The sequence below is a fragment of the Pelodiscus sinensis genome, chromosome 2, assembly GCF_052426305.1.
Source record: "Pelodiscus sinensis isolate ZL-2025 chromosome 2, ASM5242630v1, whole genome shotgun sequence".
NCBI lineage: Eukaryota > Metazoa > Chordata > Testudines > Trionychidae > Pelodiscus > Pelodiscus sinensis.
The window spans coordinates 67,003,990-67,020,687 of NC_143053.1; the positions used below are offsets into that span (position 1 = coordinate 67,003,990).

The 16,698-nt window shown below is 39.3% G+C and overlaps 1 protein-coding gene across 2 annotated transcripts in view; it reads right to left on the reverse strand.

Annotated features, from left to right (window-relative positions):
* The window catches only part of RP1 (RP1 axonemal microtubule associated), a 325,691-nt gene that overhangs the window by 37,598 nt on the left and 271,395 nt on the right, over nt 1-16,698 (reverse strand). For both annotated transcript variants that reach the window (XM_075920696.2, XM_025183398.3), the window contains 2 exons: nt 14,980-15,106; nt 12,863-13,011 (listed from right to left, as the gene is read on the reverse strand). In XM_075920696.2, the coding sequence (XP_075776811.2) occupies nt 12,863-13,011; nt 14,980-15,106 (276 nt within the window). The remainder of the gene's footprint in view (nt 1-12,862; nt 13,012-14,979; nt 15,107-16,698) is intronic.

Sequence of the window (16,698 nt, forward strand, 5' to 3'; positions counted from 1 at the left end):
AGCACTGAAAATGAGACACTGTCTCTTGAGCAGAATGTATATTCACTTTTATCAGCACATTTACACCTTGTAATTGTGTACCTGCATAATCCTGCTTAACAATGATTAATTGAATATTTGAAGAAAGGGAATCTTAACTAACAGTTGAGCAGCCTTGAAGTGAAATATAAGAGCTAAAAGTATGCCTCCTTTAAAATCCCGAACAGTTTGCTCAGCAAAACCAGGAAAGGCCAGAATTTAAAGTCCTGATATTGCTCAGATAAAAAAAAGTTGGCAGTGAAGAGAAGAATTTCTACAAAAACAAGCAACCAACCATTTCAGGACTTCTTGTTTCCATTGTAAACAAGCCATATGGAAAGCAAGCCCAATTTTTGCGAAATGCTTTTCTGATCACCTCTTAGTGCTGCCGTGTTGGTGTAGGATTCAAGTTTTAAATTTTGTAACCCGAGTTAGCTTCACCCAGCATTCTTCAATGCCAGCACTTGAAGCTTTATTACTGTTTGTAGCAGTAGCAATAGTTGTTGCAACAGCAGCAACAGCTTCTGAATAAACAGTCTCTGTGTAATGTTTACCTTTATAAATGCCAATCATTTCATATTCTCAGTAGCTCAGACTAGATAGTTGGTTAGTGACAATATTCCCAGAAGAACTGCAAGTGGCAAGTCAAGGCACACCATATGCTTAATTTCAAAAATGTGCATGCACAGTGATTTCCCATCTTCTTAATGTTACTTATTTAAATAGGCTTTCACTAAAGAAGAAGCTGGGAGCATCTAGAGAAGGAACATTTTCTGTTGAGATTTGCAAATCCATTGATTAGAGGCCTGATTATTCTGATTTCACTTGTTCAATCTGAAAAAGCTTCACTGAAGTCCAGAGTGTTACTAATTTGAGAGACATCGAAATCAGGCCCTTACATTCTGAATCTTAGTGACTATGAAATTCTTGTACAGGCAAGAAACACACAAAAAGGATTTGTCCTGGCTAATCCCTCACTTTTCAAGTTCTTATGGATGTATACTTTTTTTTTTATTTTTGTATCTGATTTTTATTCACCCCCAAAAGACATCATCTTTCTCACAATTCATGTGTGTGTGTAACTCAGGGTTTTTTTGGGTTCAACTTTCTTCCATAATTACTTTAAAATGTTTATCTCTCAGCATACAAGAAATCAAAACCCTTTTAAGTGAAATGAATGTGTAATTAGAGGCTTCTGCATCCTTATCATTATCACAGTTCATCTGTCTGTAACAAGATTAGAGCAAAAAAGAGAACCCTGAACACTTTGCTTAATTTAAATGAAAGTAAATCTACAGAAAAAAAACAACAAAAAACAAAAAAAAACCCACAAGATTTTTCACATGATAAAAAATAACAATGTCTCAGAAGAAATGGCGGGACATTACAAAAAATGACTGTAATTGCAATCCAACTAAGTTAAGAAAAGTGTTTGGCACAGGATTTATATAAAATGAATTTCCTATCATGAACAACTACTACAAAGACAAATATCCTCAGATTTCCAATATCTTTAATGCCATAAAGTATTCCAGCATTTTGCCTTTCATACCTACATATTACATTATACAAAAGAGAAAAAATACTGAAAGAAAGTAGAATACAGGTGTCAAAGGGGGCATGAAAGGCAGATTCAAATGAATACAGTACTCCCCCTACAAAGTCATTTGGTTTGTGCATGCATCTGGAAGCCCAGGAGACTATATATGCCCTCCCCCTTAATCAGTCTATGAAACCCAATCCTATAACCACTCTTTCTGGATCTTAACTTGTTCAAAGGCAACCTCTCACTTCTGTCTTACATGCAGCCATTCTTACAGACTTTCCCCAGGGAAACTATACAAAATGAATGAAAATTAGCAAGGTCATCATCACTGGTTAAGGGCTTCTTCAATAACATGTATACAAGTTTTTTGGAAGGCTGCTGTGTTGAATCTGAGGGAGGTGTTGCTGACCTCAGTGTGAAGCAGACCTAGGAATTCCCTGCTATCTTTCATCAACCAATAAAAGGGGCATAGAACCATTTGGATATGGCAACAGAGACTAATTTTCTTTATTGGAATCTTTCCCTGGAAGATTGGCCCAAACTGGGTCAGTGAATGTAGCACAGTTTTCCCTTGATGATCTGGCTCTGCATCCACACTTCTGCACTGATTGTCTCAGGTTTGATTAGGATTTTCTGTGGCTGAGGAAGAGAACTCTGAACAGCTGTAAGTATAAAGAGTATGAAATCCTATGAAGAAGTTTGGGGTTGACTACTCAACCAACCAACAAGAACAGTTCAGATTTTGCAGAGGCTATGGTTGAAGAGGAAAAGGAACATTTTGTGTCTTTCCTAATTTGTATAGAGTTGTATGAATTCCTTATCAAATTATCGGTGAGCTGGCCTAGAGGTCTACACCAACACAAGATGAGTGAACTACACCATCAAATTGTGTGTTGCTATAAAGCCTTACAGTGGCCTGATATTTTACACAGACATCTATGGCTCTGAACATACATTTGCTGTAGTTAAGGTCTCTCTCTCTTTTCCCCTGCTCTCAATTTTATCAACAACCGCATGCCTCCACCATCCTACCCTCCACAGCACCTTTCCCACAGTGATTCTTGGTCTCTATTATCTCTTTCACTAAATGGCAGGGCAATCCCAGCAATCATGGTTGCTGACTGTTGTATCTTGGGCCACATGTGGCATTTGGATCAATAGCTCTTTGCAACTGTATACTGTACTGGGTACACTTCTCATGCAAGCCAGTAAATGACCAATGGTTAGCAAACAGTAGCATATAAGGGTACATTTACACAGCACCTGAAAGCATGCTTCCTAGGCTGGGTAGCTAGATGCAGGCTAGCACTACTTGAGCAAGCAAAAACAGCAGTGTAGCTGGGGCAGACTGACAGCAGGTCAGGTTAGCTGCCCGAACACATAACCGTGGGATCTCTGAGTACCTTTCTACACTAGTGCCTAGCCCAAGCTGCCACCCATACTACCATAGGCTACTCTACTATTTTTAGCCCCATAAATACAGCATAGCAAGTCTATCTGGTTACACATGCTGGGAAGCATACTTGTTATTGCATAACTATATCCTGAGATATATCATGGCATGACACTATTGACAAATGATGACTTTTTAATGGTGACCATTAAATCAGTGCTTACCCCGATGATCACTTTTTAGTCTCTTTTTGCCACACGTGCATTTTTCCTAAAGCAATATTTAAAAATTGCCAATTGTTAACCCATAAATCAACCCATGAAACTGAACACCAACAATCCGCTCTTGCTAACAATTTTTGTGTGTGCTGCAGTTACCATGGTACCAACCTGAGTGTTTTGGTGTCTAAATATAGGGCAGGAGAAAGGATCTCATCTCTGTCCAACAGCCAATAGAATAATACAAGTTAAAAATGTCCATGGAGATTTTCCTTTTTACATTTTTTTGCAATAGTTTAATAGTTTAACACCCATGTCCTTCGCACATATGATGAAAGTGATGGATCTTTAAATATTAGTCTTAATCTTAACATATGATGTGTGACATTTGGATTATTTTGAGGTGGATTGGTTTGTAAAGAAACCACATGCTGAAAGACAACGTATGAATAATTCTCCCTATCTGACTGAACATATATCCAACCTGCAGAACAGTGCCCACAAAGGACCCAAGAGGCACATAAGCTCAAAATGGAGGACTCTAGAAGGAGACGAACTGCAGATCAACAGCATGGTGATAGCCTAGAGCTGGGCACTGAAATTTATACAATGTCTTCTCATGGTTCATGATAATGCTAGCAGCCTGTAACATCTGGGAGAATTAAAGTCATTCACAAATTATGAATAAATAGGATGAGGTATCCAACAGACTACTGTATAAAGATGACACGATCCAGAGAGGTAGCCATGTTCGTCTGCTTCAGGAAAAACAACAAGGAGTCCAGTGGCACTTTAAAGGCTAACAAAAGGAAGGAGTGTGATATCAGTGCTAATTAAATCAAAGTGGGTGTGACTCATCTCCAACTGTGATGAGAAAGTGAGAGTACCTGAAGGGGAAATTACCTATTGGAATGTGAGAAACACTCCATGTCTCTATTTAAACCTTTTTTCAGGGTGTCAAATTTGCATATAAATTCCAGCTCGGCAGTTTCTTGTCACAGTCTGTTTTTGATTTTTTGTTCCTGAGAATGGCAATTTGCAAGTCTGAAACTGTATGCCCCAGAAAGCTAAAGTTTTTTTATGTTGCCATTCTTAATGTCTGATTTGTGTGCATTTATTCTTTTTGCGCAGAGACAGTCTGATTTGTCCCATGTACATAGCAGAGGAGCATTGCTGGCACATGATGGCATATATCACATTAGCAGATGTGCATGTGAATGAGCCTTTGATGGTATAGCTGATGTGGTTAGATTCTGTCATGATGTCACTAGGCTAGATGCGTGGATAGAGTTGGCATGGAGGTTTGTTGCAGGGATTTGTTCCTGGATTAGTGTTTCTGTTGTGGGGTGTGAAGTTGGTGGACAGAATTTGTCTCAGGTTGGGGGTCTGTCTGTAAGTGAGGACTGGCCTGCCTCCCAAAGTCTGTGAGGATGAGGTATCATCATCCATGATTGGTTGTAGCTTCTTGATGATGTGTAAAAGAGGTTTTAGCTGAGGGCTGTAGGTTATGACTAGTGGCATTCTCTTGCTTTCTTTGTTGAGCCAGTCCTACAATAGGTGGCTTATAGGTATCTCTTTGGCTTTAACAATCTGATTCTTCACTTCTCCAGGTGAATATTGTAGTATTAAGAATGCTTGATAGAGATTCTCTACCTGTTTGTGTCTGTCTGAGGGATTAGAGCAAATGCAGTTGTATCTTAGGGCTTGGCTGCAGACAATGGATTGTGTAATATGTTCTGGATGAAAGCTGGAGGTATGTAAAAAAGTGTAGCAGTCAGTAGGTTTCTGGTATGGAGTGGTATTTATGTGACCATCACTTATTTGTACTGTAATACAATCCAGGAAGTGGATCTCTTGTGTGGAACTGGTCTAGGCTGAGACTGATGGTGGGGTGGAAATTGTTGAAATCCTGGTGGAGTTCTTTCAGGGTCTCCTTCCCATGGGTCCAGATGATGAAGATGTTGCCAATGTAGCACAAGTAGAGGAGGGACACTTGGGGACAGGTACTGAGGAAGTGCTGAGCTAAGTCAGCCATAAAAATGTTGTCATACTGTAAAGCCATGCAGGTATCCATGGCAGTGCCTCTAACCTGAAGATATAAATCATCCCCAGATATGAAGTGGTTGTGGGTGAGAATTAAGGCACAAAATTCAGCAACAAGTTGTGCTGTGACATCATCAGGGTTACAGTTCCTGATGGCTTGTAATCCTTGTGTGGAATGATGTTGTAGAGAGCTTCTACATTCAATGGCCAGGGTCATTTTTTGGGTAGTACTTTCCTCAGGAAATCAATAGTGTCCTGAAGACAGCTGGCTGTGCTAGTAGTAGCCTGAGGAGGGAGTCAATGTATCCAGACAGTTTTCCTGTAAAAGTGCTAATGCATGAGATGATGGATATTCCAGGATTCCCAGGTTTATGGACCTTTGGTAGCAGATAGAATACCCCTGGGCTGGGCTTTAGTGTTGTGTCTGTGAGAATTTGCTCCTTCAGCTAGTTTCTTCAGTAGATGGTGTCATTTATCAGGGAGGGAGACATGTCTCAGGGATAGTCTAGATGGTACTGGGTCCTGCCATTGTGGTCCCTTCTCGAGGTCCCTTCCAGTTCTAGTGTTCTGTGATCCTATGATTCTTTCAGTATTCCTCAGTGGGATCAGAGGAGAGTGGCCCATAGAATGAGATGTTGGACAGCTGTCTAGCAGCCTCCCATTTGTAATCTGACTTATTCATGATGACTACAGTACCCCCTTTGTCAGCCTCTTTGATTATTTTGTCAGAGTTGGGTCTGAGGCTGTGGATGGTATGGTGTTCTGCATGGCTGAAGTCTGCCATAAACTGTATGAATGTACCCAAAAAGTGATTGTTCCTGAACTCTATTTATTCCCAGGACCATTTTTCTTTCTCTCAACACATCTTTAGTCATTGTAGATCAGACATCTCAAAATCCAAAAGAGATCATGCGATGTGATGGGGATGGACTGACCTCTGAACTCTACTACCCGTACAGGGACACATCACACCCATCTCACTCCCCCACATGGATCCTTTTGGAGAGGACATCAGATACCTCAAAACAGTGAAGTCACAAGGATTTGAAGATACTCAGCTCCTCACAACATCAGGTGTTTAATTAGCTGAAAGGATGATGAAAGAACATCAGAAACTTAGCTCTAGAACTGAAAGTGTTTTTCAGGCAACATGTGGTCAGCTGAAGGGAACTACTGGATATGAGGAGTTCATGTAAATGAATTTCTCTACCACCTGATCAGTTCTCTGTTTCATTCATAAGGGTAAAAATTTGGCCTCTGAAAGGACACAAAGGTAATTTTTAAAAATTAATTTTAAAAATTAATCCAGCCTTTAATTATCGTGTAACTCGCAGATGGTGTCTAGCTCAGGTGAAGGAGGGATCTAACTGACTGAGGGGCCAGTGTCTTCCATACAGTGACAATCCATTTATGTTCTATACAGTTTCTGCACCAATAAGCTGTTGTTTATGACAGTCCTGACAAAATGAGAGTGTGTTGGCTTAGAAAGATGCCTAGTGGTGCTGGGACAATTTTTATAGTGCAGGTGCTAACAGCTATTAAACTAAACTATAAATCTTATACATAATAGAAACCACTTCAAGGCGGGTGGTACTGCAGCTCCTCCCTCCCCCCACCATACACCTTTACTTCCAGCATCTATGAGCCACTCTATAGTTGAGAATCTTTTTGCAGCTTATTTATGAGTGGAAGAAAACAACTGGAAATTTCCAAGAACATGTAATGATCAAAAATGTTGCTGCTAAGGCAGGAAACCTACTTACAGAATCCATTTATCCTTTCTTATTTACAAGATTTATTTACCACCTTTATGGACATTTTGTTTTAACTGGACATGAAGCAAAATCAAGAGCTTTTAGTTTTTATAGTTATGAATCATTTATCTAACTGACATAACAATTTGATGCCAGGCTCTAAAATAAACATATGTTAATATTTACCAAGATTCTCTAGAAATGCTGGAACACTGTTACATTTATACATTACTCCTACACTATGCCAAATCAAATAATGAAACAAAAGGAACATGCCTGTTTCACTTCCTATGTGGAAAACAGGAATATCTTTTGCCCCCCTATAGTGTAGGCAAACACTAAAAAAGCTTCCTCCATGCAGTGAAACTTTGCCAATTCAGACTCCATTCTGACATGCAGTATTTCTGCTTTTTCACTTTCGGCCTCTCTTAATTACAGCCTATCGAACATGTCCACTCATGTAGTGGCTGTATGATGTACAGAAATATCCAATGAAGGACACACCAAATTCATTTTCACTTAAGAACTGAACAGGATTTAAACTGTCAGATGTGCTGGCCTAGGAGGTTAGTTAACCATGTTCTAAGTTTCAAAATCTAGAAGACAGGATTTCACCTGTCACAACTCGGGACACTGATCTACAACTGGTGACTCGGAATGCTTACAAAGATTCTCTAGACCTCATGGGCTCTCTTGTGAACAACTGTCATGTGCTGAGTACCCTGAACTCCCACTGAAATCAATGGGATTTGAGGGTGGTAAGGAACTTATTGGAGACCCTTTCCACCCTGCAGGATCATGCCTACAGTTTGGTACTGATATTCTGTTTATGTTGGTCTGATTTTTATCAAAGTGGCCTGCACAGGGAAAATTTTTATCCTCTGGGAGGCTGAAGCCAGCAGAAAGCCACAGAACAAAAAAAAACCCAAACAAACTATATATTCTTTATTGCACAATATTTTAACCTACGAAAAAAGAATTGTGTGCTGTACACTGAAAGGTACATCCATGTATATTATATCATAGTTGGGGTTGATAACTCCTCCTAAGTTTTCCCAACACTTCCCATTATAAGACCATACTTTCAGTTGTTACTCACTTTTGTCAAACTATCTTAAATGCTCCACGCTGAGTGTCTGCCTTAGGGTGAAATACTTGGGAAAAACTTAGCCAAAATGATTCAATGTCTCCAGGAATAAGGGTAGGGAAAATAAGTTTTTTTCTCTATGTTAAAAAATTCTGTTGACTGTTTCTTTGAATGGCAAACCACTCTCAAAGTTAGAGGTAATGAATTAAAATTTGGTCCTTATATTGAGGACATGCTTTTTGCTATTCCTGTGAAAATCTACTCAAATTCTTGTAAGCAGTCTCCACTGGTGCATACATACACCCTTTCCTTCCTCATGCTTCCAGCTGAAGCCATAAAGGGTTGAGTGGAATCAGTGCATGGGCCAGTTCATCACAGGAACAACCCACTAAGACAAAAGCCATGCATTCAGAGTGCATATGATCAACTAATCACAGATAACAGCCTTCCTAGCTGCAATATGACAGTCGCATGAGCCTAGTGAGACAAGCAGAAGAACTTGATGGATAACGGACTTCTGATGGATACTGGACTTCTTGATGGACTTCTGACAGGAGAGGAAGTACAAATAACTTTAAGAAACAATACTAACCCATATAGTGTATAGATACCTCTCAAGATTCCTATTCTGTTAATTCATAAAGTGGCACCTGCGCAAAAAAGAAAGGAGCAGATTGGTACGGTGTGGTATTGATAATGAAGAAAATGCAAATCTTAAATCTTAGAAGATTTAATGAAGAAGAGGTGAGTAAAATATATTCTCTTAACACTGGATTGCTTGCTCCCCAAAGTGAAGGATGCTACAAGCTGCATGCTTTGAACAGATTCTGGCAAATTCTTTTAGCTAAAGAAAGAACTAAACTAACTACATTTATCGCACCCATTGGGAGAATTTGCTTTCAAAGATTACCTTTTGGGATTACTAGTGCATCTGAAATTTTAAAAAGTAAGATGGCAGAATGGTTAATGAACATAAAGGGAGTTGTTGTTTTTACTGACAATATTCTAATACATGGACGTCTGATGGAAGAACAGCGAATTTCTCAATGAAGTCCTAAGTCCAATTAGTTAGTCTGAACTGAAGATAAACAAGTTAAAAAAAAGGTTTTTGCCTTCACCCAAGTAAGTTTTTGGGTCAGTTCTAGCCCTGAGAAAGTACAAACAATTTGAAAATTGGATGAACCAAACAAATGCTCCAGAACTGTGACACTTACTGCAGATAGTAAATTACTTCAATTGATACCTACAAGGTCTTTTTACAGTCACAAAACCATTGGATGAACTATTAAAGTCAAACACATCTTGGCTACTGGAGCCAAGTCAAGAAATTGCTTTCAAAAGGGTAAAGGAAATTATCTCAACAGCTCCAGTTCTCAAGCACTATGATATTCTCACAAACCATTGTTGGTTTGTTAACATAAGCAACTCTGGCCAAATGGTGTATTGTTACAAGAATATGGATCTGAATGGAAGCCTGTCACATTTTGTTCTTGCATACTTACAGATGCAGAAAAATGAAATGCTTAGATTGAGAAGGAGTGCCTGGCAAGTGAAAACTTCTACAGACATCTGTGAAGACTGGATTCATTTACACTGGTAACAGACCATAAATCACTTGTAACCCTCATTGACGGACATGGAAAAACCATGGAAAAACCAATGTCTGATGATTAACACAACATGGTGTGCACAAGGAAGTTCTGTAGTCAATGCATACCTTTACAGAAGAACATGACTGGTAGATGGAAGAAGGAATAGGCTTTTGTCAAAAGCTCAGGAAGAATAAAGACATCCTCCAATGCTGTATAAGTCTCTGACCTCCGTGGAATAAGAGGAAATCCTATTCATTCCTACTGATGGGGGTGAGAAGAGGAAGGCTCTGTGTGGCTGGTGTAAGAGATAGCATTGATACTGTCATGAGTAGAAGCTCTGATCATGCCAGAACTGGTAGATCTCAACATTTTTACTTGGATGTTACTCTGCTGGGATGGGTGTCACTGGCATGCAGTCAAGTACAGGTAAAGCTTTGAATTTATGGTGTTAAAGTCATGGCCCTAGGAGTTAGTCTTTAGGGGTTGAATGAACAGATTTGCTTGATTCAGGCAGAGTTCTGTTGGATGTCTCTGAAGCAGACTGAGAGGGAAAGTCTTATGTTTGTGTGAGCATTCTCTGCCTTCCCGGCATGATCCTGATGAAGTGGAAAGAGGGAATCCTGTGGACATGGATTCCCCTGCAACATAGTTAGACCTTGTGGAAGAAGGTACACTCCATGTCAATTCAGATTTATGTATAGGGGAAGCAGTTCTTTGGTGTGGGTCTGAGTCTTGATGGTCATTTCATGAGTTGTTTTCTAAATGAGAGTTCCCTCACCTCAGGAATATGGCTAGGAAAAGAGTAGTAGATACCACACCGAACCATGGCATGTGCTCCCCACGACAATACAAACAACTCTGGTGGTCAACACTGACGGAGAAAGAACAAGTGCAGGATGCACAGTTTCTGAAGCCTCGAGTTTTGCCAATAGTCCAATGCTTGTTACAGTGTGCCAAGGAGGGGATTCCCAGAAGAAGGGAATCTATCTAACTAGAAAACTCTGCTAAAAGCTATGAAAACAATCAAATGCTGATTAACTATAAAGTGCAATGTACAAAACCACTAAGGCAAACTAAAATATTTACAAATCAAAGAAATCAAAAGAAAGCTCCAGGCACTGGCGTTTTCAACCCAGGCCATGGAGGGGGGAGGAGACAGTGGATTCACTCTGCCCTTTATACATTTGGTTGAAAGCACATGGCAGCAAGGGTGCCTCTGCAAATAAGCACTGTTTGCAAGAATTCTCTGATTCCAGGCAAATGGAGTGTATGCTCATATCCACACTGCAATACACACCAGGACCAGCACTTGCAAAAGAAATTGAAGACTATACATGCTCAGTACTGGCTTAGACATAAGCAGCTACATTCTCAAAGATTCCATCAGAGTAGGCACAAACCCCAGGACTTTCCCTGCAGCTGGAACTCTGGGCTGTTATGGTTAGTGTGGATCCCAATTGTGGTCCAGGCAACTGAAAAGAATCATAGAATCATAGAATCATAGGACTGGAAGGGACCTCGAGAGGTCATCGAGTCCAGCCCCCCGCCCTCAAGGCAGGACCAAGCTCTGTCTACACCATCCCTGACAGATGTCTATCTAACAGAATTGTGACACTGTCTCTCCTGTGCTCTGAATGCCTCCCCTGACCACCACCACCACTGCTGAGCCCAGGAAGCTTAGAGGAGAAAACCGCCTGTTCTGAACGCTGAGGAGAGAAGAACTGGACCAGTGGGGAAATGGGAGAAGGGAACATGTTGGCACAAGAAGCCTGATAATGGAGAATGGGACTGAAGGTTGGTGGCAGGGAGGGAATCTGGGACTGGACATGGGGCAGAGAATGAGGCTGGGACTGACTGAGCAAGAAAACGTAACCTGGGAATCAGGGAAGGAGACAGGTACTGCTAGGAAAGGAGATGAGCACTGAGAACTAAGAGGCTATAGGAAAGAGATGGAGGGAGAACAGACGTATCTGATGAGGACCAGGGTGATGGGGGGACCCAGGACTGGCTGGGAAAAGACACTTGAACATGGAACTAGAGGAGGAGGAGGCTGAGATTGGACGAGAAACTCAAGAAGAGAAACTTGGACTGGGAGGCCAGTGGGGATGGGGAATGTACATGTGGGAGGAGATGACTGGAGATTAAAGTTGGGGAGAAGGGAAATTTGATGAGGAGTCAGAAATGGGGACTGCAATTGGTTGGATAATGGGACTAGGCACAAGGAGTGAAGGTAGGAGACTAGGGCTTGTGCAGTGACTATGCAGAGAAAATCTAGGACTTGCTGGTCAAACAAACCGGGATGAAAAGCCTGAGGAGTGGAGACTGGGACTCACTAGGTGAGGGGAATAGAACTGGGATGAGGATCAAAGAATGGGGAAGACTCAGGATTAGAACAGGGACAGGCAGAAGTTAGAACAGGGACAGGCAGAAGGGGTCACACTTGTGGGGAATGAACAAAAGAATTATTGCCCACTTGGTCTTGACCCCAGGGCCACATTATGACTTTCATGGGCCCTAAGCACTTGTGCCTTCATGGGCCCCTTTCTCTATAAAAAAATATTAAAAATTATTTTTGATATAACTTTAAATACTTCAACATTTTACTCTTTTTTCTATTTTAGGCAAAATTTTCGTGAGCCCTAAAAGTTTCATTTTTTTCTGATGTGAGAAAAAAATAAAACATTTTCTCCGATCCTAAAAGTTCATTTTTTTCTTCTGATTTTAAAAGAAATTAAAACATTTTTGTGGGCCCCTAAAAGTATCGTGGGCCCTAGGCACTGTGCCTACTGTGCCTAATGGATAAGTCGGCCCTGCTTGACCCTGAAAGCATGTTTCTCCCCATAGCCTAGAGTAGAAAATATGATTTCTGAGTCTCACCATTCCTCTGCTGTCACCAAATATCTGTGAGACTGACTGGCATGTAATTAAAGTCTGTATTATAATGCATATGCACAAGCAGTCAATTTAACATTTCACAGATAACCTTAATTCTGGTATTTCCAAAGTTTTGAGTGCTTGACCTTGTAATCTTAAACTTTTTAATGGAATTCTTTTGTGTGTAATCTATCTGTATGTGACTCCATACACAATTTAAAAGTCAGAAGGCATCACCGGCTAGAAACTGGAGGCCCTATCCAACTCTCAGTGAAGTCAATCTGAATTGGATCAGGCCTTAGAAGTGCAATATATCCTTTACAAATGATAACCACACCTTTCCTTTGGTGAAAAGAGCCTCTCCTTTCCTTGTTAATTTTCTTCTTCCTGTGTCTCCCAAGAGCCCTCTTAGAGTGACATACACATCAGCATCTGTTCCTGACTCCAGGGATGCAGCTGTAGTAATGTACAGAACATACTCTTTTACTGTTGGGGGGAAAAGAAATAAGTATTGAAGCTGGACAGGTAAAAAATATATTCAATTTAATATATTAAAATTATACGTTAATTTCTGGACCATTCCTGGCCAAATTGGTTAAAGAGCTTGGCAAAATGGTATCATTTATAAAACTACACTGAAATGTTTTGATTAAAACGAATATCAATGTAATTCATATTAACAATCAAAACAATTTTTGACTGGAAAAAACAGAATCAGTACTGATTACTCTAAAACTACAAACACAGCAACCCCGGGAACAAGTTTGTTTGTTTGTTTTGTTTGTTTGTTTGTTTAGAAGCACAACAAACGTACAAAAATATTCATCCTAAAATCTAGGTGACCTTAATAATTATTCAGAACCACAATTAAATATAAAAGGCTCAATCCTTAGCTTTGCTGGCAGTGGAGAAGATGAAACCTTTGCACTTTCTTTGAATCTTGTCCACTGATCAAAAAGTCCTTGCATAATTCAGATCACCCTAAAGTCTGCTCTAAATTACACCACTCTCAGCAATCCCTTGGGGAATAGGCTGCCAGTTGAGGATCTGGAAGAGCACTATATGTTTCTGTCCCATTCCCTTACTTCTAGCCAATTCCCTCTCATTCCCTTCTACTGGGGAATCCTTGGCAGGGTCACTTTAAGTGCTCTTTTTTTGTGCCACTAGAGCAATGCAAAAGGCATTTGATAAGGGATGAAGATCTGGCTCAACACAAAGGGAACAAAATTATGGAGAAAATAACATGTTCTACTTAACTTTGCCACTCAGGCTATGTCTATATTGCAGAGCTTTTCTGGAGGTATCCCAGAAAAGCTCTGCTACATCCAAGGAACGTCTGCTTTTCCAAAAAAAAAAAAAAAATCGGAAAAGCAGACGTGGTATTTTTGGCATCCCTGTAAACCTCATTCTACGAGGATGTTCTGAAAGAGGGTTTTTTCTAACAAATTGAGATCCTTTTCCGACTTTTTTTTATAGTATAGACATAGCCTCAGGCAAAAGGTCTCACTCTCTCACCAAAAGGTCCTTTAAGAAGATGAGGAGTGAAGCATCCCCTGAAAGCCAACATATTTGTGCTTTTTTGGAGCAAGGGTTCATGGTCAAGGGACCCTCCAACAGAATGTCCTGCCCATAGCTTCCTTAATTTTATATCAAGGGAGCTCTGGCATGAATGTATTCACTGATATCAACTCTGGCTACAGAGCTGAGGGAGAAAGGTGATTTCTCAAGCAGATAGATCACAGACCATTTAGGTTATAATCCCTTAATTCCTTAAAATTCACCCAGGTTATAGTCCCTTAATTCCTTAAATTCACCCAGGAAATACAGGAAGTCAATGCAGCTGAAAGAACACTGAAGTTAAGTCCTTAAGTCCGAGTACCTACTAAGGTATTGGTTTCTGTACTAGTTTCTGTTTATGAATGGATTTAGGCTCAAAGCAATATGCACTCCAAAGTCATGAGGTTAGAGAGGCAAAATTCACCGTAGAAAATTTCTGAGGAAACTTAGTAACTATATCATAAATGATGAATGCCTTAAATTCCTAAGAGCACAAACATATATGCATCTTGTGTGAGGAACTATATAACTTCTTATCTGAAATTGCAGCACCAAGAGTCATTCCCTTGGAATTTCCTTTGTTTTTTGAGAGAGAAACAAAGCAAAATTTTCAAGATGAAAATGAATGATGAGTGTTACTCACAAGATTGTTAATCTTTTCAGTGCTCAATTTCTGCACCTCTTTGCATCAGAAACTGGCATTAATCATACTTGGAAAACACAACTAAATAAATGCACAACTAAATAAATTGTCCAAGTTTCAAAGCAGTGCAGAGGATTTAGCTACATTAATGCATTAAAATGAATAGAAGATGTATTATGCAATCTCTTTCATTGCTTTGAAAATCTCAGCCAGGATCCTTGACCAAATCTTCAGTGCTTTTGGAAGTAACAAACCTATTAGAAAGTGAAAACCACGTGTGAGAACAGGAAGCTCAGCCACTGTGCATCCTTCAGCATTTCCAAAGTTCCGAAGAAATGGAAATTCTAGAATTTCTTTACTTTTTCTGTGTTGAAGTTTCACCTGCACATGCAAAAAGAATATAAACTAATCTCATTATCTGTGTTCTGAGATTCTTGTGTAAACTATGATAGATAGATAGATAATCTCAATTATTATTAGTAGAGAAAGAAAGAATATTATTATTCTAAACTGGCCTTCTGAAACTGGTCTTTAACCAGGCAGGAGAAGGAAAGATAGCTTATTAGAAAGTCATTAAGATTCTGTAACTGAAAAAAATACTTTAAGGGAATTCTGGGAAAAATGAAACTATAGAAATCCAGCACATTAGTAATGTCTGAATCACATGATTTTAAAAATACTTGTTAATGAATGTATTGAATCTCTGTGAATTATTGTATAAAGGAAATAAAGGGGTGATAGTGAACAAAGAAAACTGAATTTTAGAAATAATCTTTTAATAATGAAGTCTATTAGATTGCAGAATAGATGCCAAGAGTAAGTAACTGAAATTCTATTGCCTGAGACATTTAAAGCAAGACTAGACAAAGCACTTGGATATATACAGAATAATCCTGTTTTGACTAGTAGATGAAAAATGGCCTAATCTTTCATTTCTATATCATCTATTTCACTACCTTTGGGAAAAAATGACCAAACTAAGCTCAACGTCTTTTATTAGCAAAAATTGTAGGCATGTGGTACTGTTATATTGGTCTTTAAAGGGCTCCTATCTTTTCCACGATGTGATAAAACATTGAAAAGATTTAAAAAAAATGAAATGTAGGCTTGGATATAGAGTTAAAGAGAATTCTCTAGTTCATACTGATGTCTGCATGTCTGGAAAGTTTCTTGAAGGTCAGACTTCACTTCCTGTGCTTTGCTTCTTGAAGAAGTGGGAAGAATAAAACCTGTTCTTGTATTTTGGCTAATACATTCTCTAGAAATGAGGTGCTATAGTTAGTTCTTGTACTGGATATTGTGTTAGAGTGATGTGAGACAGTATATTCAAAAACAAATAGAATTATTTTTCAGTGCTTTTAATTTCAACAATGATTAGGAGACTTTAATCTCAGTCTACCATAAAACAGCAGAATGAAGTGCATGACATTTCCCTGGATTGTGAGGGCAAGTCCCCTAGATTGTGAAGTCCAGTCTTGTATAATTTAAATAAAATAGTAATAGGAAAACAGGAACTATCAAACTTGATTAGACCAGTGGTCAAACTAGACCTAGTATCCTTCCATATTAACTAGTACTAGGTACCTCACATGAAGATTGAAGCATTCCTACAATGGGATTGTGATGGCAAAACCCACCCCTAAGGGAAATCCTTTCTAATCCCACACAGCTAGCACTTTGCTTATGCCCTTTGTATTTTTAATCCTCCCTAATATAATGTAGATATTCTCATTATCCATATAAATGGTAGTGATCTTCTAACTAAGCTTTGAGTCACTGCCATGACTTAATGAAGTAAAGCAAGTTAATGGGAATCACTGTTTGTAATTACCAAGTTTCTATCCTCAGTGCAAACTTCGATTCTGATCCACCATGTTTTATAATCTTATAATGTTATTGACAGACTTATTCTATGAATATTTCATTTGGAAAAGAAGATGAAATTAACAACTGGCCTAGCAGATAAATGTCAG